The 26456-nt window shown below is 47.9% G+C and overlaps 1 protein-coding gene across 5 annotated transcripts in view; it reads right to left on the bottom strand.

The window, feature by feature from the left end:
- Positions 1-25551, bottom strand: part of ARHGAP44 (Rho GTPase activating protein 44) — a 135983-nt gene extending 110432 nt beyond the window's left edge. For all 5 annotated transcript variants that reach the window (XM_066264259.1, XM_066264260.1, XM_066264263.1 and 2 more), the window contains exon 1: positions 25155-25551. In XM_066264259.1, the coding sequence (XP_066120356.1) occupies positions 25155-25207 (53 nt within the window). In that variant the 5' untranslated portion in view covers positions 25208-25551. The remainder of the gene's footprint in view (positions 1-25154) is intronic.
- Between the last annotated feature and the right edge of the window lie 905 nt (positions 25552-26456).

Here is a 26456-nt window from a genome sequence, read left to right as displayed (position 1 = left end):
GGAGGAGGCCTCCGTCAGAGCACCTCCCCTCCCGTGCAGGAGGAGAACGGTTCAATATCTAGGCAGCCTCCTGACTTCACAGGGGGGAGGCAGATTCGTCCCGTCCATCCGATCGACCTTCGATTTTCTCTCGTAAGTATAAGGTGACGGCCGGGAGAGACAGGGCCAGAGAGGCAGACGTCTGAGCAAAGCAGAGCAGGGAAGAAACCCCAGTCTCAGATCGGGAGAGAACAGCTGACCTGACAAACAGTGGGACTCAGGGCAGCAACAGGGCCCGTTTGAGTTGGGTGGTAAAGACTTCAGAGCGGTAAGAACCTGCCTTGTTCAGGCACTTCCTCCAGCAAGGTTACCTCCTTGCAGGCACACAGATGACAGGGAAATATTTCAGGAGAGTTGAACGGTTGATTAAAAGCGTTAAAGGAAACCCAGATCTCTGAAGAGTCATTTTATCATAAAGACCAGGGGTCCCCAAACTACGGCCCGCGGGTCGCATGCGGCCCCCCAAGGCCATTTATTCGCCCCCGCTGCACTTCTGGAAGGGGCACCTCTTTCATTAGTGGTCAGTGAGAGGAGCATAGTTCCCATTGAAATACTGGTCAGTTTGTTGATTTAAATTTACTTGTTCTTTATTTTAAATATTGTATTTGTTCCCGTTTTGTTTTTTTACTTTAAAATAAGATATGTGCAGTGTACGTAGGGATTTGTTCATAGTTTTTTTTATAGTCCGGCCCTCCAACGGTCTGAGGGACAGTGAACTGGCCTCCTGTGTAAAAAGTTTGGGGACCCCTGATAAAGACTATTTAGTGTCCTCTGAAGAAACATGATGATATCCACGGTCAAGAAAGACTGTTAAGAAAGAACACTACTGCCTGACCAGGCGGTGGCACAGTGGATAGAGTGTTGGCCTGGGATGTGGAGGACCCAGCTTCGAGACCCTGAGGTCACCAGCTTGAGCGCAGGTTCATCTGGTTTGAGTGCAGGCTCACCAGCTTGAGCGCCGGGTCGCTGGCTTGAGCGTGGGATCACAGACATGACCCCACAGTCGCTGGCTTGAGCCCGAAGGCCGCTGGCTTGAGCCCGAAGGCCGCTGGCTTGAAGCCCAAGGTCGCTGGCTTGAAGCCCAAGTTCACTGGCTTCAGCAAAGGGTCACTCACTCTGCTGGAGCCCCTGGTCAAGGCACATATGAGAAAGCAATCAGTGAACAGCTAAGGAGCTGCAACAAAGAACTGATGCTTCTCATCTCCCTCTGTTCCTATCAGTCTGCCCCTATCTGTCCCTATCTCTGTCTCTCTCGCAAAAAGAAAGAGAAAAAAAAAAAAGAAAGGAAGGGAAGGAGGGAGGGAGGGAGGGAGGGAGGGAGAGAGGCAGGAAGGAGAGGAAGAAAGAAGGGAGGGAGGGAGAAAGGGAGAGAGGGAGGGAGGGAGGGAGGGAGGGAAGGAGGGAGGGAGGAAGGAAGGAAAGACTGTTAAGAAAGACTAACACTACTCTATATCACAGGCTCTGCACTACCTGGAGATTTTTACCAAGGCAGAGTTCTGAGTCCTGAGACTGCAGACAAGAAGGTGGAAAACAAAATCTTCTGTGCAGTGTGGCAGGTAGGGGAAAAAACCTACCAGGCTCCACCACCATCGCAGACTCTATCAAAACACCACGTGTCCAACACTCGTGTTGGCTTTGACATCAACCTGTGCAGCCGAGTAACGGCCTCTTCTACGGACCTTAATGCTGAAGTCTGACCCAGAGTCAGAGAAGCACTCTGGGCAAGACAGGGTGCGAGAGTCACCTGACAAAGAGGGGCAGCCGGCAGAGCCACGTCCCAGTACCCGCCCATCTCCTCTGCGGCCCTGTCTCTGGACACCGTCCCTGTCTTTGTTCAGCTCTCACCACTTCCACTGAAGGCCCAAGGTGATGAGAACTGTCTGGTTGACAAGTGGCTTGCGTTCCAAACTCTGGTTTCTTCCCATGAATAATTAACTGTAATGGTTTATTAAACAGAGGATGGCTGGCCTTGTGCTCCCTAGACCACTTGGCGCAGAACTGACTCCCTGAGGCTCGGAAGGTTTAACCCAGCTGCTGGAAGGGGTGCCACCTTCTCCCTCCCAAGCCAAGGGAAGTCAGTGACAATCCATTGCAGGGTCGGCAAGCCCGGCCTATGGACCAAACCCAGCTCGAAGCTTGTTTGTGTCTGGCCCACAAGCTAAGAATGATTCCTACATTTAAAAGAGTTGAAAAAAAATTAAAAGAATATTTTGTAAAATGTGAAGAACACATGAACCTCCAATATCAGTGTCCATAACTAGTTTCAGGAACACAGTCATGCTCATTTAATGGCATGTGTCTGTTATACTTTCATGTAACAGCAGAGTGAGTAATTTTACACAAGGCCTACTGTATTTCCTCGTATATAAGACACACTTTTTCCAAAAAACTTGGGGTCTAACAACTGAGTGCATCTCATACAGTGGTTGTGGCATTTCAGATGTCACAGATGGAACTGAGGACGAGGCAATATACGAAGACAGTGATTCATCATCAGACACAGAGGAGGATAAGCTAATGGGTGGGACTGTTGACAGTGATGAGGAGTTGTATAAAGTTTATGATAATAAAACTTGAGTTCAATAACTTTATGCAATACATTTTTTTTTTCAAATTTCAGGCCCCAAAATTAAGGTGTATCTTATACATGGAAGCGTCTTATACATGGGGATATATGGTAAATATTTACTATCCTTACTGATCTTATCCTTATTTATTGTAGCTTTCCTTGACCAAATCCAGGTTCGGACCCTTAATTCTTTTAAGGACAGTGCTCCAGTATAATCATAACCAACTGGAACGGGCACTAGAGCTAATGAAATCCCAGAGCCATCCCAGGACCAAGACCTCAGGTCCCGTTTGCTGTATAAAAATGCCACTGATTTCTCAATATCAATTTTATATCCTGCTACTTGGCCGAATTCACTTATCAGGCCTAATCTTTTTTTTTTTTTTGGTAGAAATTCTATGGTTTTCTATGTACATTATGTGTTATCAGCAAAAAATGACAGTTTTACTTCTTCTTTTCCAATTGGAATGCCTTTTATTTCTTCTTCTTGTCTGATTGCTGTGGCTAGGACTTCAAGTACTAGGTTGAATAAAAGTGGTTCAAAGGGGACACCCCTGTCATGTTCCTGATCTTAAGGGGATTGCTTTTAGTTTTTGCTCATTGAGCTTTTATCATAAATGGTTGCTGGATTTATTTATTTATTTATTTATTTATTTATTTATTTATTTATGGCAGAGACAGAGAGAGTCAGAGAGAGGTAGAAACAGACAGACAGGAAGGGAGAGAGATGAGAAACACCAATTCTTTGTTGCAGCTCCTTAGTTGTTTGTTGATTGATTTCTCATATGTGCCTTGACCAGGGGGCTATAGCAGACCGACTGACCCCTTGCTCGAGCCAGCAACCTTGGGCTCAAGCTGGTGAGCCTTGCTCAAATCAGATGAGCCCGTGCTCAAGCTGGCGACCTCGGGGTCTTGAACCTGGGTCCTCCGTGTCCCAGTCCGACACCCTATCCATTGCGCCACCACCTGGTCAGGCGGTTGCTGGATTTTATCGAATGCTTTTCCTGCAGCTATTAGTATGGTCGTGTGAGTTTTTTTTCATTCTGCTTTATGTGGTGTATCACATGTTTTATTGTATATGCTGCTCCAGCCTTGTCTCCCTAGAATAATTCCCACTCGATCATGGTGTCTGACCTTCTTAATGTATTGCTGAATCTGGTTTTCTAGTATTTTGTTGAGGATATTACCATCTATATTCATCAGGGATATTGGCATATATAATAATTTCCTTTATTTGTGGTGTCTTTATCTGGTTTTGGAATTAGGACAATGCTGTTTTTGTAAAATGAGCTTAGGAGTCTCCCTCCTCTTGAATTTTTTGAAATAGTCTGAATAGGTGTTAGTTCTTCTTTGAATGTCTAGTAAAATTCACCTGTGAAGCCATCTGCTCCAGGACTTTTGTTTGCTGGGAGTTTTTTGATTACTGTTTCCATTTCATTTGCTGTATAATCCATCTGCAGAGATACGTCTGATCCTTCCAGATTCAGTTTTGGAAGATTGTATATTTCTAGGAATTTATCCATTTCACTTAGGTTGGCCAACCCTTTGGCATATAGACCTTCATAGTAGTTTCTTACACTCCTCTGTATTCCTGAGGTGTCAGTTGTTACATCTCCTCTTTCATTTCTAATTTTATTTATTTAGGTCCTCTCTCTTTTTTTATTACTTCTGGTTAAAGATTTCTCAATCTTGTTAACCTTTCCAAAGAACCAGCTCTTGGTTTCTTTGTTCTTTTGTATTGTTTTTTGTTTGTTTGTTTGTTTTAGTCTCTATGTCACTTATTTCCACTCTGATCTTTATTATTTTCTTCTTTCAACTTCCTCTGGATTTTGCTTGTTGTTCTTTTTCTAGTTCTTTTAGGTGCAGGTTTAGATTGTTTATTTGAGCTTTTCCTTCTTGAGTTATGCTGGTAATGCTATGAATTTCCCTCTTTTACCTGCTTTCACTGTGTCCCATGATTTTGGGTTGTTGCACGTTCATTTTCATTTGTTTCAAGGAAATCTTTGATTTCTTCATTGACCTCATTGTGAACCCATTCGTTATTAATAACAACATGCTCTTTATTCCCCAAGTGTTTGAATGTTTTTCAGTTCTTCTATTGTAGCTAATTTCTAGCTTCAATGTAGTCAAAGAAGATACCTGATATGATTTCAATCTTCTTAAATTTATTGAGATTTGTTTTGTGTCCTAACATGTTTTATCCTAGCAAATGGATTATGTGCAACCTGAAAAGAATATATACTCTGCTCTGTTTTGGGGTGATATGCTCTGAAGTTATCAATTAAATTCAGTTGATCTAGTATGTCATTTAAGGTAGCTGTTTCTTTGTTGATTTTCTGTCTGAAGGATCTACCCATTGATGTTAGTGAGGTGTTAAAATCCCCTACCATTACCATATCACTGTCATTCGCTCCCTTAATGTCCATCACAGCCTGCTTTCTATATTTATGTGATCTTATATTGGGGGTGTAAATATTGCCAATGGCAATACCTGCTTGTGACATTGCTCCCTTTATTATATAGTGACTTTGTCTCTTACTATAGACTTTTTAAAGATTGTTTTGTTAGGTTAAGTAATGCTACTCCAGCTTCTTTTCCATTTCCATTTGAATGGAATATTTTTATCCAAGCCTTCACACTTAGTGTGCATCTTTTGCTTTGAGGTGAATCTCTTATAGACAGCATATATATGGTTCATGTTTTCTTATCCATGCAGCTACCCTATAATTTGATTGGAGCATTTAATCCATTTGCATTTAATGTTATTATTGATATGTGCTTATTTATTGCCATTTTAGTCTTCAAACCTATAATCCTCTTTCTCTCTTATTTCTTTTTTATTTTCCTCTTCTGATAGTAGGCCCTTGAACACTTCTTGCAACATTGGTTTGGTGGTAATGAACTCCTTTAGGTTTGTTTGTTTGTTTGTTTTGTCTGGGGAGCTCTATATTTCTCCTACAATTTTAACTGATAGCTTTGCTGGATAGAGTAGTCTTCGTTGTAGGTTCTTGGTTTCATAACTTTGCATATTTCCTGCCAATACCTCAGTCCAGAAGTGTTTCTGTTGAAAAGTACCGATGTCAGACTTACGGAGTCTCCTTTCTAGATAACTAATTGCTTTCCTCCTACAGACTTTAGGGTTCCTTGTCTCTTATCTTTGGCATTTTAATTATGATGTGTCTTGCTGTGGGTCTCCTTGGGTTCATTTTTGAGTTGGACTCTCTGTGCTTCCTGAACTCGCTTGACTTTTTCCTTCACTGGCTTAGGGGAGTTTTCAGCTATGATCTCTTCAAACGGTTCCCCTAGCCCATTTGGTCTCTTCTTCTTCAACACCTATGATGCGGATGGTATTTCACTTGATGTTGTCACAGAGGTCTCTTAGAGTTTCCTCAGTCTTCTTGAGCCTCTTTTCTTTTTGCTGCTCTGCTTCTGTGCTTACGTTAATCTTGTCTTCTAAATCACTGATTCCATCCTCTACTTCATCCAACCTGCTGCTGATTCCTTCTAGTGCAGTATTCATTTCAGATATTGTATTTGTCATTTCTGACTAGTTCTGTTTCATGGTTTCAATGTCCTTTTTAATGCTTACTATTTCTTTAAGTTCTCACTGAGATCATCCATTCTTACCCTAAGATCCTTGAGCCTCCTAATAACCATTGTTTCAAACTCTGTGTTTAGTAGTTTGGGTTGCTCCCAATGCATTTGTTCTTTTTCTGGATATTTCTCTTGCTGATTCATTTGGGGCATATTTCTTTGTGTTTCCGTTTTGTTGGTGTATGAGGGAGCTCTTCTCTGACTCTCAAATTCGTTGTGATGTCTTTATGAGAAAGGTGTCCTGTTGGCTTCAGTGGTACAAACCTTCAGGCAACCTGAGCTCCTTGCTCTAGGAATGTCTCTTAAGGGTTATATTTATTTACCTCCTGTTGTATGTGAGTCCTGAATGCTGTTGGCCCTTTTGTGGGTGGAGTTAACCCTTCAGGCTGGCTGGCTCTAGGGGTCAGCCTTGATCGTGCATATTAGATACAGTGCTGTGGCTGTCCACTGGGGCAGTTATTCTCAACAGGGTCTCAGGCCTGCTGGACTCCTCCAGGGGCATGCCACTTGTGTGACTCGTTGCATCTAGCACTGTTGCAATCTCCAACCCACTACTGAATGTGGGGGTTCTGGGTCATTTTGGGTGGGGTTCAGGTATGGGTTGATTTCAGACAGTATTTGTAACCAGCCATGGGCTGGAGTTATGGAGCTACCACTCTGGTCATTGTTTCTCTCTGCATTTTCTATGCCTGGGTGTGTGTGGGATAAGGTAACCTGTGTGTGAGGGTCAGCTTCCTCCTGTTTGGGGCTGAGGGTGGTTCTGTAAAGGGTCCAAGCTCCCTAATATTTTCCCCCACTTTTCAGCTGCTTCACCTCCCCTTGCAGCTGCCTGGCCTTCCCACAGAGCCTTCTGTAGAAAGACTGTGGTGTGGGCCCAGACTGGCCTCACCCCACCAAGCCCTCCACAGGTTGCAAGCCTGGAAGGCTAGGGCAACTGAAGTTAGGAGGACAACATTAGCGGGACCCCCCTACCTGCGGGGATGGGGGGAGATCTTGGTCAGGCAGTCGGTACAAGAAACATGGTCCCTACCCCAGAGCCTAATCCTCAGCCACTGCTGGACACTCCAATTCTACTTTTCCCCAGAGAGGTGAGCAGCAGGTTCAGGTTGGGTGGGGCTGCAGTCCCTTCTGCATAAGTTCTTTCAGCCGAGGAAACCCTGGTCTCAGGGAGGGAGGCTGAGAGAGCCTCCGGCTGGCACTGATTGTGGCCCTGACCCCAGGAGGTGGCTAAGCTCTTCACTTGGTTCCAACATTAGGCTCTAAGGAACTCACACTCTGAATGGCTGAATTCTTAAGCCTCTTGCCATTCTCCTTGTGGGACGGAGCCCAGGGGACAGGGTATCGGGACTTGGGCCAGCTGACCATGAGGCTCTACCTCAACCAGTGCACGCGAGCTGCAGTGTGCTGACCACAGGGAGCGGAATCACCCCAGCTGGGTCTGGTGTCTGACAAGCTCTCCCTTTGAATACGCTGCTAGTGAAGCTAGTTGGATCCTGCTCTGATGTTGTCTGTAGCTGGCCACTGGGTGTGTTGGTTCTGGGCCTCTTAGGAGGGAACCTGGTGCAGACCAGTGTACACACTGCCCGTGACTGGCCCTCAGCAACCTGTTTGGAGCTACAAGCAATCCAGAGTTTGTGGCTGTTTCTGCTGGGCTTAGGTACACATGGGAGGACCCAGCTGTATACCTAGGCTGGCTTTTTACCAGCACCAGACCTGGAAGTAGGTCAGCAAAGGACCCATGGTTCCCTGAGATCCGCCTCCTGCTGCCTCTGCCTGCTGCTTGCTTGTTAGACTCGATCCCTGAAAAAAAGTCTGCTATAGTAGGGAGGTTAGGGCTAATGTATCTCCACTGAGGGGGGGACATACCTGTCAGGTGTCAGGAAAGGTGATGAGTGTGGCTCCCACCCCAGAGCCTGAGGTGGGTGGAGCTTCTGAAACCCAGAGATTTTGTCTGCCTACAGCCTGGACAGTTTCTACTAAATCTCCCAGGAGCAGGATGCACTAGTCCAGGGGTCGAGAACCTTTTTGGCTGAGAGAGCCATGAAAGCCACATATTTTAAAATGTAATTCCATGAGAGCCATACAACGACCAGTGTATGTTACACATTATCCAATAAAAATTTGGTGTTGTCCCGGAGGACAGCTGTGATTGGCTCCAGCCACCCGCAACCATGTACATGAGCGGTAGGAAATGAATTGTTTGTAATACATGAGAATGTATTATATTTTTAACATTATTTTTTTAATTAAAGATTTGTCTGTGAGCCAGATGCAGCCATCAAAAGAGCCACATCTGGCTCGTGAGCCATAGGTTCCCGACCCCTGCACTAGTCATATTCTTGGAAAAGTGTGGGGAATAGCTCTGGCCTCAAAGCCGGACAACTGAGTCACGGCCATACTGGGCATACCGAGTCTTTTCTGCCCCCTTCTATCTGGCCAGGGCTGCTTACCTCTCAGCAGGGCCCCGTCTCCATAGGGTGGGGCAGGAGAGAATTCCGAGGGTGGGGCATTTGCTTTCCCCCAGGCTGACGCCACTCAAAGGAGAGTGCTTCACCCTAGAAAGACGGTGGCAAGGGCATACTGGAAAAGGACTCAACACAGGGTCCTGGTGGCCGTCCCCCACTGCATCTCTCCCCAGCACCGCCAATCTCAAAATATCTCCATGCAATCTAATCTGCTGAGCCCTCCCTCCACCAGAGACCAGGGTATGTGGCTGTGAGCGAGATTTTCTATGTTGGCCCTGTAAGAGGTTGCCTGTGTCTCTGCAGACCCCTGTCCCTCTCCTGCAGACAGACACCTCGCCTCTTTTCACAGCCCAATGCTGTGTGGGTACCTCTTCTTGGCTATGGCGCTCCAGGCTGGGGCGCCCGGCTTGGGCATCGGGACCCACACACCTCAGGGCTAACCACCCCCACAGCTGAGATGTCCCCTGAACCTTGGCCGCTGCTTATGGGAGTGGGGCAGCCCTTTTACATGTCTGCCCTTCCTACCAGTCTCAGTGTGGCTGCTTCTGTGAATTCTTGGTTATCAGACTCCTCTTCATTGGGTCTTGAGTTGGTTTTTCAGGACAACTGTTCTTTTTTTTTTTTTTTTTTTTCTGAAGCTGGAAACGGGGAGAGACAGTCAGACTCCCGCATGCGCCCGATTGGGATCCACCCGGCACGCCCACCAGGGGCGACGCTCTGCCCACCAGGGGGCGATGCTCTGCCCCTCCGGGGCGTCGCTCTGCCGTGACCAGAGCCACTCTAGCGCCTGGGGCAGAGGCCAAGGAGCCATCCCCAGCGCCCGGGCCATCTTTGCTCCAATGGAGCCTTGGCTGCGGGAGGGGAAGAGAGAGACAGAGAGGAAGGAGAGGGGGAGGGGTAGAGAAGCAGATGGGCGCTTCTCCTGTGTGCCCTGGCCGGGAATCGAACCGGGGTCCCCCGCACGCCAGGCCGACGCTCTACCGCTGAGCCAACCGGCCAGGGCCGGGACAACTGTTCTTAAACAGTCACCTGTTTGGTCCTAGGAGGAGGCGAGTGGAACACCTGTCTACTCCATTGCCATCTTCAGGAATCTCTAAGCCAGTGGTTTTCAGCCGCTCTATAGTCTTCATACAGCATCAGGGTATTGTATGAAGGGCCGGCACAAAATTTCTGCCAGACCAGTGGCTGAAAAATATTGGTTTACACCACCTGGAATTGATAGCACTTACAATAATTAAGAGCATTCTCCGCGATACAAATAATGAGCAGCTTTCTTTACTACGGAACCTCTGAGAGCCTTAAATACAGAGAGAGACTGTAAACTTCTGAGATGTGTCTGTAGATGCCTTGTTTCCCAGTCCAGGGATGTTTTTCCCCCACGTAACAAAACTTGATAAAGGAAAATGACACTCTTCTTTCCATGTATTCAAAAACATAGTCTGGTGTGGGTCACAGAAGTCAGAGAAGTGAGTCGAGGCAAGAATTCAAATGAGGAAGGAAGGGGAACTGATGGCCCAGGGTAGAGAAACAGACTGTAAGTAAGAACCAGAAATGGAAAAAGAAGGCACAGACTGAACACAAGTCAGAGATCCTTCTGTGATAACCAACTAGATATGCAGGGTTGAGAAATGACTTCTCTGTATCTCAGGAAACATGTCCCCTGGGTCACAGCTGAGTTCATAGATTCCTGGCAAACTGATCAAGGTCGGTCTTTGACATCACCGATTAGAGTTTGGTCAGCATCTGGGTATGCGGACCGGCCTTCGCCCCTGCCCCATCTTTGGGGCAAAAGCCTTTAATTTTCCTTCTAGAAACTGCCTCTCCCCTACCGCAGTCTCTGTGGACCTGCAATCCAGAGGACTTCCTGCTCTTCCATGGTCCCTAAGTGGGTCACAGGATCCAAACCAAACCAATCAGACTCCCTTCAGTGATGGGACCATCCAGACGACCCAGTGACAGCACACAACTGAGGAGCAAGCCCCGTGAAGGGGCTGCCCAGTCGCCCTCAGCAGGGGCACTAGCTGGCCACGCCTCTGACTTGGTGAACCGTCTTCACCCTCCAACCTCCTTCTGCATTCAGATTAGCCCGTCTGTGTCTGCTGCTGCAACCAGGGAGCCCTACCTGGTCCCAGGAGCCAGGGTCCTCAGTCGCAACTCACGCAGACCAAGCTTCAAAATGTTCCCTGTCTTTAAGATGCCATCTCCCCGTAGCAGACTACTTCTTTATTGTATGCAGCTTAAGTGTCTCTTTGTCGCCGGTAGCTTATTGGTTGCTTGCGTAACTGTACTAGCCAATGGGGTGAAGTTGCCACGGCTGAACGCAAATTGAGCGTGTCAGGGGGAAGGTGAACATTTGTTTGCATTGGCAATCATCTGTTTTACATAAAAACTACATCTTAATGTAATTTTTTTAAAGAATGCCTCCTAGAAAATACAGCACTGAAGAGGAGAGAAAAGGAGCTAAAGCTGCACAAAAACGGCTTTCTTGACAAAAAGAAACCACTGAGCAGAGAAAGACAAGGCTTGCTTCAGTCGCAGAGCAAATGCGTCTTTCTCGGCAAAATGAGACTGATGAGCATAGAGAAACAAGGCTTGCCTCAGATGCAAGACAAAAAAGCCTGTCTCGACAAAATGAGTCCCTTGAACAAAGGCAGGAGAGAAATGCAAAAAAACGACAGAGTAATGCTGTCTGAAACGCAAAAAGGATTAAAACAGTTTCAAACGGAGAAACTTTAATTTTTGAGCATTCCTCTGGTGACATGAATATTAAATGTGAACACTGTCAGTCCTTAAACTTCAAGTTAGAAACTAATCGATTTGACCCTGGCAAGAAAGGATGTTCTCAATGTTGCAAGTACGGATACATTGTAGTTCCACTAATTGAGAATTATCCACCATTCTTGAATAAATTATTGACTAATCAGCATCCAAATAGCAAACAGTACATGGATAGCATTCGATCCATTAACATAATAGTTCGTTTGCTTTTGCGTCCATGGGAAACAAACCAATTGACTTGCCTGGACCAGGACTTTATTGCTTTCGATTTCATGGTCAAGTTTACCATCAAACTGGAACTTTGCATCCTTCTGACGGGAAAAGAAAATTTGCTCAATTATATATACTTGATCCCTCAGAAGCCAGTTCGGCAATTATATATACTTGATCCCTCAGAAGCCAGTTCGGCACGTTTAGAATGGAATAAAAGAGTTCCTGAGACCTTACTTAATGAAATGGGGGAATTATTTCAAGACATTAACCCATTTGCTACTGCATATAAAATGATGCACGAAGTTGAAAAAAAGTTGGCCTCTAATGCTATGTGAATTAACATTTTATAATTTAAATCACCTTTATTTATTGAGCTAGCAGTGGCTCTTAAGAAATGTACCGCCAGTGGTTTCCTTCATTGCACTCTACTTTAAGCAATTAAGCAAGTAGAAGGGGGAAACCCCGTGCGGCACTAAGCAAAGGGGCGTCCTCGCCGCCTGCCCTGGGTAATTCAGTTTGAATTAGCAGACACCTTTGCACAAATCATTTTAATTACAATTTATAATATCTAGAACAGCAGTCATTTCGTATGACCGCCGGGCTTTCTAGTTATTGTATAACCTGAGATCTGACATCATGTCCCTCCTCAGAGTGCAAAGATAAGATGTTTCCCACGTTGGAAACTGAGGCGCAAGGGAACTTCAAACACATTTCTGTTTAGACTTTTCAGGACTCTACACTTAAAACTTTTTAAAGAAATTCCTGCTACAAGTGGTATATCTGCCCCTTTATTCTGAGTCCTGGGAGGATTTCCTGTTTGTTTCTTTATATAAAATACATGTTTATTTTAAAGAATTTGAAAATTGTCAAAAAGTAGAAGCAGCAAGAATTGAAATTACTCATAATCCTGTGCGAAGACAAACATCGCATGCTGAACCTTCCAGGCTTCCCTAATTCCCTCCGTCTTTTCTACAGTTATTAGAAAAACACCGTACAATCTCAGCTCGGGGCACAGCGCTGTATCCTGTGTCCTCATCTTAAACATTTCTCACGAGCTCTTAACATTTCTGAATGTTATAAAAGCACTAAGGTCATCACAACTGCATAGATGGAGTAAGCTCGGTACTTAAGCATTCCACTAATATCGGACGTAACGTTTTCCACTCTTCCCCGACTATCGAGTCAAGAAAGTCCACCGACACAGAACAGCAGTATCAGAGCCAGCAAATTGGGGAGCACATCTCAACGTTGGCCTTCCTTACCAACCGGCCACGACGCGCTCACCTGCCCCGAGACTCGTGCAGGAAACAGGGGAAGGCTCAGCACCGACTTTTAGACTCGTTGTGAGGATGAAACAGGAATCCCTGCCCAGTGCTGCACAAGTGTGTGTCTACCACCAGACACACTCAACCGTGAGCAGCACACATACCCGAGTCTGCAACGCGAAGGTGCACTAAAGAGACAGAGCCCAAAGCTCTGCCCTTTCCGTAGTCTTTATTAGTATTTTTAAGGTCTCCGTGTGATCGGGACGTTATGTAGGAGTCCGCAGGGGCTTTGGCAGAGACAGAAACTGCTCCCTCTGCCCCCAGAGCTAGAGCGATGAGACGCTTCCAAAGGACACTGTCTCACCGTGCTGGTGAGGCTGCAACAAGGAGACAGTGCAGAACTTTTCTGTCGGCAGATATTTTGCCGTACCCTCTTGGTGGGTAAGGCTAGACACACAAGATACTGGAGTACCTTAGATAAAGGTGGCGTTTTTATTTTCATACAAGTCAAGAACTGGTCGTTAGGTTTTTAAAACCACCTGAAACTGAAGTAACTTGAGGGACCCCGAGGCTGCAGAGATCCACCAGGAGGGACAGCATCTGCCTGTGTCTGACCTACTCAGGGGCCAGCTCTAGTCGGGCGCGGCCCCTTGCTTGGTCGGCCACTTCTATAGCTTCCCTTCCCCACCTGTGAAATGGGCCAGTAAACAGCACCCAATTCATACTGATGTTGCAATGAGTCAGTAACAGCAATGCCCATAACATACACAGCCCGGTGCTTGCCTCCAAGGGACCCAGCGGTGGCTTCTGCAGTCTCCACTCTCTGGTCCCTGAACAAACGGACTGCGCTCCCTGCCCAACCTGAAGTGTGGATGGTCATGTGATCTGATCTGGCCAATGACATGTGACTGGAACGGATGGGTGTCACTTGGAAGAAACCTTTGGGGCCCGTATATGGTTCACGACCTCCTCATCGACCGCCTGCACCGGCACGGGGCGGGGGGTACAGGAGTGGGGGGGACGGGCATGTGCGGGTCCTGGGAGGCCTCCTACCAGCCCCCTTCCGTCGGCACTGTAAGCCGTCGAGATCTGCAAGGGTTTCTGTTACCACAGAACAACTCAGACCATCCTAAGCCATACAATAACCATTCCTCACGACGGGTTTTAAATGAGTGAGGTCATCGGTATTACTGCTATCTGTAGTTGTTTCACGTTTGTGACAAACATCGGAAGACTGGGTTTGATCTGAGGAAAACAAGACAAATGGGTATCAAGTTGAAGCTGTAAGTATCAGGTACTTGGGACTATAAATAAGGTTGAAACGAATGCCTCTTATCAGAGGCTTTCAGCACAGCAAGGGAGACTGATAATAAACCACAATTTATTGAGGGCTTATTATTTCCCAGGGCTTAGGCTAAAGATACTATATTATCTTCTTAACGCTGGCAATGACCCCATAGAGTGGGCGTCATTCCGGCGTGGCGGGATAAAAATGTCTGTTCTCTCCATTACCCCTCTCCTCACTGTAGGCACGGGTTATTTAAAAACGCATACGTATGTATGAATGTGTGTACATATAGGTGTGTCTGTGTGATATATACATAAATCAGAGTTAGAAGTGGGTGTCAGCAAGAGAGAAGTCTTATCCTCACGACGCTGCCCTCTGAGGGATCTCTGAGAATCTGCAGGGACGCTCCCATGACGGGGACACCGAGTGACCTTCTCGCAGCCGCACAGTGGAGGAGAGGAGAAGGCAGGGCAGAGGGGCTGCAGTGACCAGGAGGACAGGAAGCACTGCAGAGACAGGCAGTGGGACATGAGAGAGGGAACGTCCCTGGTTAGTCAGCTGTGGTCCAGGCTCCCCACCCGTCCCCGGTCCCATCCAGGGGAGCTCGAAGACTAGTTCTCGTCAATGAAATGTGAACAGAGGTGACACCTGTCCATCGCAGCCCCCCCGGCATTTAAGAGCTAACGAGCCGTCTCAACATTCCCTCTTCACCTTTCCCAGGGGTCGGGCAGGGGTGTGGCGGGTGTGGATGGAGGCTGAACCCCTGAATCACTCACGAAAGAGGGCTGCCCCTGGGAGACCCCCGACTTGTATCACGTTTCCCACGGGCTGAAAATAAACGTCTGTGTTCGGCCGCCGAGGCTCCGGAGCTCCGGCATCACAGCAGAGGCTGACCACCCTGACTGACGCCACACGGAAGAGTCTGGGCTCGCAGAAGAATAAAATAAGCCCCAGAAAACAAGGAGGAGCCTGACCTGTGGTGGCGCAGTGGATAAAGCGTCGACCTGGAAATGCTGAGGTCGCCAGTTCGAAACCCTGGGCTTGCCTGGTCAAGGCACATATGGGAGTTGATGCTTCCTGCTCCTCCCCCCTTCTCTCTCTGTCTCTCCTCTCTCTCCCTCTCTGTCTCTCTCTCCTCTCTAAAAATAAATAAATAAAATTAAAAAATAATAAATTAAAAAAAAACAAGGAGGAATTAATTTTTAATCAAAATTTTAAAAAGCAGTATTCCCTGGTATTGGCTGAATGTAAACTATAATTGTGAATTAACTACGAGGCGGCATAGTCCTGGCAACCAATAATTATTTTTGTTTTCTGTTTTTTTTTTTAAGATTGTCTTGTATTGTTTTTATTGCTTTTAGAGAGAGGAGGGGGTGAGAAGTGGGAAGCATCAACTCCTAGTTGTTGCTTCTCGTGTGTGCCTTGACCGGGCAAGCCCAGGGTTTGAACCAGCAACCTCAGCATTCCAGGTCGACACTTTATCCACTGCGCCACCACAGGTCAGGCTAATTAAAAAAAAAAAAAAGGCAGAATTTACTATAAATAGAGCTAATGAGAAAAAAAAAAATTAAAAAAAAAAGGAATAGATTAACCCTAAGAGCTGGCCCCACAGAAGGTGGGGAAGAAATCGTTCTGGAAGAGCTAGTTATGGTGAAAAAGAGAGAAATGCAAATGAAAATGAGGAAGGAGACACAGCTATATACTCCAAACAGAGTCTATTAAATGTTAAGATCATAATAAAATAAATGTCTGTCTATAAAATGTTATTTAAAACGACTCAGGAAAAAATAGAAAACATAAATCATTTGGTAACAATTAAGAAACTAGGAAAACTGTCAAAAGCGCCTTCAAAAAAAATCCTGGAGCTTGACCTGTGGTGGCGCAGTGGGATAAAGCGTCGACCTGGAAATGCTGAGGTCACCAGTTCGAAACCCTGGGCTTGCCTGGTCAAGGCACATATGGGAGTTGATGCTTCCAGCTCCTCCCCCCCTTCTCTCTCTCTCTGTCTCTCCTCTTTCTCTCTCTCTGTCTCTCCCTCTCCTCTCTAAAAAAAATGAATAAATAAATAAATAATAATAATAAAAAGTCCTGGAAAAGTTGTTTCCAACCTTTAAAGAACTGGTAGTTCTTTACCACACCATTGCACAGGAAAAATAAGAAGTAGACAATTCATTCTACACTATTATCAAAACTCGACAGGTATAACAAAAGGACAAGTTTAGATACTCTCATTCATGAATATTAAATAAAAATCCCAAATAAAACACCAATAAATTAACTCTAGCATAGAGTAATTTTAAAAATTAACAAACCGTACTCAAGTAAGATTGACTGTAGGAAAGCAAGCAGAGCTCAATATTAGAAAGTGTATTCAGGTTCAAGAACCTAACAAGCTCCTCGCGGGTAGAAACCCCCTTACTGATGCATCCTCAGCACGGAGAACACTGCTTAGAACGTAGCAAATGTTCAATAAATATTCATGGCATAAATATTAACTATATTAATAAATAAGAGGAAAAAACCATTGTGATTATCTTTAAAGACCATGATAATATAGTTAATCAAATTTAACTTTGGCCCCAAAGAAAAACTCAAACTACAATAATAAAATTATGCAATATGTAACATGATTAGAAGAACAAAATGCCTCCAACAAATTATTATGCATTTCCACAGAGGATAAGAAGACACAGCTTCCCACACATTGTTACATATTTTAACATGGTTCTACAAGTCCTAGACAATGCAATTAGAGAAGAAAATAAAATAAATAATAAAATATTATACTAAAGAGAAAGAAACAAAATTATTGTTCACAGAAAATGTGACTACCTGAAAAATCCAATAGACTCAACTTTTTAAAACAGTACTCAAAAGTGATGAGATCACTTCTGAAGGTAAGTTTATTTCGTTTACTTAGTTGTTAAGATAATTGTATAAAAATCAATAACTTTCTTATATCCCAGCAATAAAGAGTAAGAAAATATAACCTAACAAAAGACTCCAATCATTAAGATTATGGTAATGGCAAGTTACCTAAAAAGAAAAACAAAAGTACGCATGATCTAAAATGGACAAGTATTTTACCGGATCCCAGACAGACTTGAGGAAACACATACCCCACTGCCTGCCGCAGAGGTTAGAAGAATTCTCTTTACACTCAATATTGTAGATGGGTCCATTTTCTCCATCTTAATACATACACATTTAAAAGAAAACACTGAGGAAAAAATAAAGAAATGAGAAGAAAACAACTCTTGGATAAGGAAACGATGTGTAGATTAGCAGTGGGTAAGGCACGGCGAGACCCTTAGGCAACGTGGATGAGTTCTAATCACCAAGTGAAGGTGTTGCTCTGGCTGAAGCTGGGGGAGGGGCCTAGGCCGGCTCCATTGTTCCTCCCACCCAAACCACGGGACCACCCAAACCACCGCTGTTCCCCGCCCCCACACACACCCCTGGGGGCAGCTGAGCAACTCGGAGTTCCTGCCAGAACCGACAGAGGTCAAGAGAACAAACTAGAAATCCTAGAAATGAGTACAAGGAGGTGGAATTGTTTCCTATGTGGTAATGAGGACATTATAGGAAGTACCGATTCCATGACTTAGTGGATCGCAGGGTAGCTGTTTGATTTTTCAAAAACCAAAACTGTGCCACCTAGCTCCTATCATCAGACACCAAAATTAATAACTGATGAATTAAAGATCTGAGGGTAAAATGAAATGAAATAAACACCGAGGAACATGTATGGATAGTTATATAATATTGGGCTGGGAACAGAGTTTCTAAGCAGAACATTTAAGTACAAACCAGAAATTGACAGGTTAAATATCACAAAATATTATAAAAATTTAAAACAAAACATAGAAGGCAAAAAGAAAGAAAGATAAACTCCAGGGAGATAGGTGTATGGGGCACGCAACAGAGCTCATACGTACATGCCTATGAAAAATCACCTACATATTGATAAGAAAACAGTTATAGATGTGACTTTCAGAAAAGTGAGGCAAAGCCATGCGGACAGTTGAGAAAAGGCCACAAACGTCCAGTAAACATTAAAAATGCTCAATCACACTAGAAATGAGAAGAAAGGAGAAGTTTTTGTTTTCATTCATGGACCTGAGAAAGTTGTAACAGTGGCTGACAGGGATGGGAAGAAGAAATGGACAATTCTGCTGAGGATGGAAGTATGTGTGTGTTCATATATATAAACCAGGGGTCGGACACCTATGGCTCGCGAGCCAGATGCAGGCTCTTTTGATGGCTGCATCTGGCTCGCAGACAAATCTTTAATAAAAATAAAAACATTAAAAATATAAAATATTCTCATGTATTACAATCCATTCATTTCCTACCGCTCATGTTCATGGTTGCGGGTGGCTGGAGCCAATCATAGCTGTCCTCAGGGAGAAAACCAAATTTTTATTGGATAATGCGTAACGTACACGGGTCGTTGTATGGCTCTCACAGAATTACATTTTAAAATATGTGGCGTTTACGGCTCTCTCAGCCAAAAAGGTTCCCGACCCCTGGTATAAAACATACAATCCTATAGTCATAACACTCACATAGTCTTTGACTCAACAATTTCCCTTCTAAACATTCACCTCTAGGAAAGCAAACTAGTGAGAAATAGTTACTACTGTAGAGGTCGGTTATTGACATGGAATGATACTCAAGATATAGTATGAAAGGCAAAAGCAGATTGCAAAAAATATAGTACACACCATACAGTCTCTTGTCTCTCCTTAAAGGACATATAGGCGCCCGGGAAAAACTCAGAATACTACATCCAAAATATGAACTGTGATCTCCAGGTAATGAGATTACTGGTGTGTTTTGGTTTTTTTTCCTTTTGGTGCGCCCATAGTTTATAAGTTTTCTACCATAAACAAATGATCACTTAAGTAACCAAAAAGAAAGTTTAAGAAAGTAAATTGAACTCTCTGGGAAAATAACCATTGATCCTAAAAATAAACTCTAAAGTTGGAAAATGAAAGCAAAAACATCTGCTTCCTGGACAGAAAGGATAGTTTTAAATGGCTAGACTGGCACGCACTTCCCCAGGGCAGTGGGGTCCCAGGACCCAGCTTACTAGGACGCCCCCCACCCAACAGGAGAGTCCTAAACAGCCCGCTCTTTCCCAACCTTCTGCTCTTTCCCAACCTTCCATCTGACTTACAACTAACTCAATACACAGCTGACAGGTAGCTGTGTTATTCATGCCCTTATCAGAATAGCATTTGGAATAGCCTTTTCTTGATTGTTCATAAATGGGGTGTATACTGATCCCTTCTAAAAGGTACAATGTTACATTTAATTACTGTTTTACTCCCATGGATACTGATTCACTTTTTCTAGAGAGAAAAAAAAAATGGCCTTTATCACCCATCATAAATATATATATATATCAATTGGTATTGATAGATTTCTTTGGTAAAGGCACAATGGGGGGACGTCATTAACTGCTGTTGAAGGGGCTCCCGCACAGTGACTTGCAGTCTCGGATGAGAGAACTCGGCAGGAAAGCCAGGCTGACTGCTCAGTGCAGCCCCGGACGAGGCTGACAGCAGGCACATCTGCACAGTAAGGCGCTTTGAAGACAGGTGCCAAGAACACTCTCTCCAGATCGGCTAGCCCGTTCATCCACCAGCGAGGGCAGTCTGGTATCTCTCCCATACATACACCACCGCAAGCGGCAGGATATGGTTTCCATAAAACCCTAATGCAGAACTTCGCTCTGAGACCTGATAAACATCCCCAGTGGCCCTTGGGGGACAGGTTTGGGTCTGCCCGGCCCTGCTGGGCCCACAGGAAGACATGACAGGGCCTGTGTTTGGTCTGAGAGGCTCGACACACTGTCCAGAAGAGGGGTGGGAAAAGAAGCAGTCCGATGGCTGATGCGGAATTGGTTCCGACTTCCTCCTCGATGTCCTATATGGCCTGGGTCATGGCTTTTAGAAGGCCTGTGGACGGGCAGGGCAGCGTGTCCGAGAAGCCTCTGGGGACAGGACTCTCACCGGCTTCGGTGGCCGTGGCCTGAGCAGGCACGCCTGCAGCACCGGCACTCCGAGAGGCCGCTGCGCCCTCAGCACCCGTCCGCCCCCTGGGCCGACGCCTGGACCTGGCCGCTGCGCCCTCAGCACCCGTCCGCCCCCTGGGCCGACGCCTGGACCTGGCCGCTGCGCCCTCAGCACCCGTCCGCCCCCTGGGCCGACGCCTGGACCTGGCCGCTGCGCCCTCAGCACCCGTCCGCCCCCTGGGCCGACGCCTGGACCTGGCAGCCGCACCCTCAGAGCTGCAGAGCAGCGGCAACGCTCAGCCAGCCTGTGGACCGGAAACCAAGCCCGCTGGACGCCGCTGCTGAGCAGTCCAGGAATGGGAACCAGGCTCCTTAGACAGACACTCGGTCTCTACCACCCAGCGCACAGCCTCTGAAACCAGACCATCCAAGGCACCCAGCCCTGCTCCGGTCCGCACTCCCCTAGCTCCTAGCCCCCTCAGCCACACCGCACCTCACCAGCGCTGGCACGAGCGCATCAAGTGCCTTTACAGCCCTCTCTGGGCAGTGGCTGTTGGAGCCAGTATCCAAGAAGCCCTTGAAACTCAGGAAGCCAATGTTCTGGGCGGACTGAGCAGGCAAGCAAAAGAAGAAAACCACAACGAACTTCATCCACCAGCGCTGAGCACTTGGTGTAAGACAGGTTCCCTTCCCTTTAACCTGCTGTGACCGCCATTGTGTGAACTGAGATAATGCTCTCCTCACCAGACATGACCAAGGGGCCCATTTCACTTCCACTTCCTCTCTCGCTCAGCCGGTCTCTCTCAACTCCAGCTCAGGGCGTTCGTCGACGCAACACAAACCAAATGCCCCTTCCAAGAAAAATAGTCTACGGGCCTTTCAGGGTGCGTCTCACCCAGCAACTAACGAGCTCTCTGGAAGGTAATGGAAACATTGGCCATCAAGCAGGCATGAACTAATTCTCCCCTAACCCCGCTCCAGCCTTCCCGAGCCAGCGCGCAGCGCCCCCCCCCCCCCCCCCCCCCCGCCCGTTCCCATCACCACGCGGAGGAGCGCGTATCAGCGGGTCCTCCCATCCCTGGACCACTCTGCACCACCCCCGTGTCTATAACACGCGGACCGTTCGCTCCCTCCTTCCTTCGCTTGGCGGTGAATTCCAGAGAACCTGAATTTCAGGCAGCAGGGCGGTTCCGCTGCCCACGAGGACCTTAAAGTCCAGCGGGAAAGATAAACCATCAAACATTTTTTAAAATGACCATATAATGTAGCCGTAGCATGCCTTTATAATACAGAATCCCAGAGGACTCGGAGTCTCTTATCCGGGACTGCCATATTCTCCACACCAGAGCAGGGCCTAGCAGAGCACAGACTTCCAGGAAACAGTTACTGAATGAATGAAATAAGCGGATAAATGAATGAACAGAGTGCACCCTACTGCACAGGACTCAGTAACCGTCATAACGTTTGCTCAAAGATACTCGTAGCTACTATTCAGTAAGAACTGCCCAGTGCTGAGCTGCGTGGTGGGCACCCTTCCGGGGTAATTTCACACCAGCATTGCCACCATGAGCCATAGCCACAGTGAAACCCTCATTGTTCCCATTCTGCAGATGAGGAAACAGGTGTACAGAGTTAAGCTCAAGGCCCTGAAGTCAGTAAGCAACAAAGCAGATCTGTCCTCACGGGAAAGCCCAGGCTGGCCTGAAGCCCCGGGCACAGAGAGGCCGGATCTGTAAGGATCAGGGAACGCTTCCCGTGGAAAGGAATAACGTGAAGGGACAGGGAGGGAAAAGTCCGAAGAAGGAAGGTGTGCAAAGGCTGGGGAAGCAGACCAGGAGGAGATGGAACTTCTTCCAGGGACACACCATGGGTTTGATCAACTCTCTCCACCCTTGCTGATGCCCTCTCTACTCGGACATGAGTCCCTCAAGGGAAACCCTAGTAACTCCGCAGAGTGCATCCAAGCTCGGCAACTCCGACCCTGTCCAGGCGACTGGATCCGTTTTATACTCAGAACTCCAGAACCGCGTGGGAGGCGGGAGCCAGGTGAGGCGCTGTGAGCAAGAACAACAATCTAGCCCATCTCCTTGTCTTCCCCCCAAGACGGGAAAGCCTTCGCTTCAAAGACACACAGTCCAAGAATCCAGTGGCAGTGGCTCCCTGAAGCACCTCCATACGGTGACCTGCCAATGTCACACCCAAATTCTAAACTTCCCATCCTGCTGTCTCTATTGAGTCAAGACACGAAGAAGCAATGTTAAGATAACCTTCTCAACAAGATCAAGTAAAGGCTGCCTCTTTCACTGACCCAGGTGGACCTTACGTATATACCATGTCCATAAACATGAAGGGAGCACCACCTGTCTATAAGGCATTGTGCCAGATACACAGAGCACATGGTGGTGATCAGTGCATTCTACTGGGGATAGACAGACAAGAAAAAATATGAGAAATAAGAGCATTTCAGAGTGATGAGTTCTGTGACAATAAATGAGCAGGATGATGGCTAGAGAGCCACCGTGGGGCAGGGCGGGGGGGGGAGGTGGGGGGATTTGTCGAAGGCCTTTGAGCTGAGACCTGAGTGATGGGAAAGAGACACATGTGAAGAACACATCCTCAGCCAGACGGGGGTGTGAAGACTGCGAGACTAGAGCCCTCGGACGGCAACGAATGTGGTGTCTCTGAGGCAGGGAAGGCCACGGTGGCCAGAGCACAGAGAATGAGGCGCAGGTGGGACAGAATGAGTCTGAAAAGAGGGGTCAAGTCAGGGACTGTCTTGTAGGCCACTGGAAAGATCAGGACGGTGCGACACCACTTGGACGCTTTTAACCAGCAATGTAACATAAACTGATTTTTGCTTTCAAAGGTTCACTCTGAACATCATTAAAATGGACACAGTAGCGATACACAACCATGCACTCATTCACCTTCCATTTACCTGACACATGACACAATAGATGCCACCTAATAAAGAATGTATCCACACGCCAGCATCGCCAGAGTCCCAAAAAAACAAGGGGACAGGAACTCTTGGGGACCAGCTGCTTGGACTTCTAAGGATGTGCTTTCAAATAAGTAAGACCTTATTCTAAAACTCAACCGCCTCTCTCCCTTTGTCATTCCCTCCATGGACGAGGGTGAAAATAAAGGTTTTGTGTCCCAGGCTTGCAAATCTTACCACTTCTAAACAAGTCCTGAAAAGAGACAGAAGACTTGTGTTTCTTCCCTGGGGACCCAGGAAAGCAGCAGAATCACATTCCAATTTGAGAACTGAACTGAAACCCCCAAGAGCAAAAAGGATCAGCAAGCCAAGCCTACAATCAAGGGCCTACTGATCCCTCGGTTGACCTGATGTGATGACTGACACCAGGCTGCAGGGGTGACACAGAAGTCAAGACATTCCAGGAGAACACTTCAGCACCCAATGCATCCAAAGGCAGCCTACATGAGGCTACATCTGTAGGAAGACCATGCCAGAAACCTGGGCTGATCTGACTCCGCTATTCATAATTCTCCCTCCCCTTAGAGCACATGTGCTTCGGAAAGGAAAATGGATCCAAGTCAATTTTAGACATTGTTACTTGGAAGCCATCTGGAGTCCCTGGAAGCATAAGAATCCACCACATGCCCTGCCCTCAAATGCCCACTGTAATTAGGGCAGTGTGCTTACATAGTTATTCAGTGTCCCCTATTCCCCAGGGATTTCCCTCCCCCCCCCCACCCTACCAGATGCCAGCTCAGGCTACACTTCCCACCCAAGAAAGGTATTTGGTTTCTTAGTAAACCTAGTGGAGAGCCCTAGAGGTGTTGAGCCTGCACGTTAATTGCACCCAAGGCTGGGTTCTCTGTTTTCCACTGGCCTTCCAACTGCACACTTGAATTCCTTTGCCACAGAGCTACGAAATCCCTTCCCAGGAACAGGAGAAGAATTAAAATCCCCTCCGCCTATCCATCCCGTGTCCAGAGCATGCCTAGCTTTGGAAGAGACCCACCGGAATCCTTATGTAACGTTAATACATGTTTGCACCCTGCAGAGCTGCTCCTCCGGGGGGACACTAGACCAGGGGTAGCCCGTTTTCACTATGACAGTAGGCTGGGTCTCACAGCTTCCTAGGGCCTGGCTCTTTCTGACGGTGGGGCCTCTGTCCCCCGCCCCTACCTGGCTGTGCTCCTCTGGGCTTGTCCATCTCCCTGAGGAGTTGGGCTCCCCTTCTGCAGCCTCTCTCCCTCCACTGCAAATGGCCTTAGGAACCAGCTGACAGTAGCGCCATCAGACCAGCACCTTCCCTTTCTCCACCCCCCCCCCCCCGCCCCCAGCCACCCCAATCCCTTCGGCTCCTCTCTCCGCCACCTAAGGCCTTCCCGAATCCAGCCAGGAAAGAGATCCCGTATCTTGTACAGTCATAGTCCCGGCACACAAACACGACCGGAGCGAGGGCTCGACTCTGCCCAGCGGACCAGGCCCGACCCTTGCCCTGGACCCCTGAGAAGCCTTGAACACTCGCAAAGGGGGTTAGAATCCTGCGGAGAGGCGACTGCGGTCCCGCTGCCTCCAGCCCGGTCGGAGCGAACACCTGTTCCCAGGAAGCTCGGTGAGCAGAAGGGGGGAGTCCTGGGGACTGGCGGGGAGGACGAGGTGCAGGGGCCGGCGGGGACGCAGGTCAAGGATGCGTCACACTTTGCGCTCGGCCGGCGGAGCCCAGGGGCGGCAGCGGCGGGCAGAGCGTGGGAAAGGCTCCGGGCTCCGGGAAGTTGCCGGCCGAGGGGTCGCGCCCGCGAGCGGCGGCGGCACCTGCAGGGGGACCCCCGCCGGCCGGCCGGCCCGCAGGGCGCGAGGGCAGGGGGCCCGGCGCGCTCCAGCCCCCGCGCGCCCCGGCGGACGCAGCCCCGCAGGCGCGCCCCGGCCCCGCGGGGGACCTACCTGCCCACCGTCTGGTTGGCCAGCTGGCGCATGCGATTGAACTGCTTCTTCATCGTGGCCCCGCCGCCGCGCTCGCCCGGGGAGCTGAGGGAAGGACGGAGCAGCCCGGAGCCCGCCGCAGGGTCACATGGCTCCCGTGCGGGGAGCCTCCCGGGCGACGGCGGCAGGCACTGCGGAGCCTCCGAGAGCCTGCTGGCCCGAGCGCGGCGCCCGCCCGGGGGGCACCTCCGCCTACTCCGCCCGCTGCCGCATCCGGCTCACGCGCTCCGCCGCGTCCTCATGGTCCCGCCGGGGGTCGGCTCGGGCGCCGTCCAGGTCCCTGGGCTACCCGCACGCCAGCCCCAGCCCCAGCCCCAGTCCCACGCTGGGAGCCGGGACTCTCCGCAGGCTGGCTGGCCCGCCGGCCGGGTGGTCCCCGCTGCGCCTGTGCGCAGGGCGCCGGGCATTCTGGGATTTGTAGTTTCGCGTCCCCCCTCCCCACCCCGCGCCCACCTTTTCCTCTGTGACCCAAGTTTGCAAACACAGTGGGGTGCAGAGGTGGAAGAATGCGGGTGTCCTCCGAGCATTCTAGGAAGGAGAGGTTTTCCTGCTTTAAAAATAACAGAATAGGCCCAGGAATACAACAGCAAAAAAGAAAAAGTGAGCATCTGTCTTTTGTTGTATTTTAAGTGAATGCGAAGCATTCATGTTTTGAATTCAAAGGAAGAAGATTTAGGCTGAAAGGTACATGGCTCATAAAATTGTATTATTTCGCCCGATTAACGTTGAGGTGCGAGGTTCACCTTGGGACACAGGGGTCGATGGGCAGATTTTAAACCAAGCATGCCATGCATCCCTGAAGTTTCACTTAATTTTCACCAAACCCAATAGGTAAGCAGAAGCCGAGATAGAAGGAGGTGATAATAGTGGTATCACATGTATGGGCTCAATTTGACTGGCACAACTTTCACGAATGGCTTAGATTCCGGCCTCATAGCTAATCACACCTCCCGTCCACCCCAGGAAACCAAAGGGCATCAGCGGGGGCAGGCCTGGCGCGTCCCACACAGCCCCATCTCATTGGTAGCAGTCAGCTCTTTGAAAAGAGGTTGCAACTCTCTGCAGGCTCTGTCCAGAGGAAAATGTAGGTGACAGCAGTGAGGTTTGATCATTATCAAGTAAGAGCAGTATTGTTGGGTGGTAGGGGCTTTCGATCAAACAGATAGGAGTTCAGCTGTTAGAATCCCAAATGCCAATGTATAGCTTTAGAGGAAAAAAATGCATAGCCTCTCCCTGCCTCAGTTTTCTTATCTCAAATAAAAA

The sequence above is a fragment of the Saccopteryx bilineata genome, chromosome 2, assembly GCF_036850765.1.
Source record: "Saccopteryx bilineata isolate mSacBil1 chromosome 2, mSacBil1_pri_phased_curated, whole genome shotgun sequence".
In the NCBI taxonomy this organism is placed as follows: domain Eukaryota; kingdom Metazoa; phylum Chordata; class Mammalia; order Chiroptera; family Emballonuridae; genus Saccopteryx; species Saccopteryx bilineata.
Note: the sequence above shows the minus strand (reverse complement) of the source record. Positions and strands in the feature narration are given on the sequence as shown.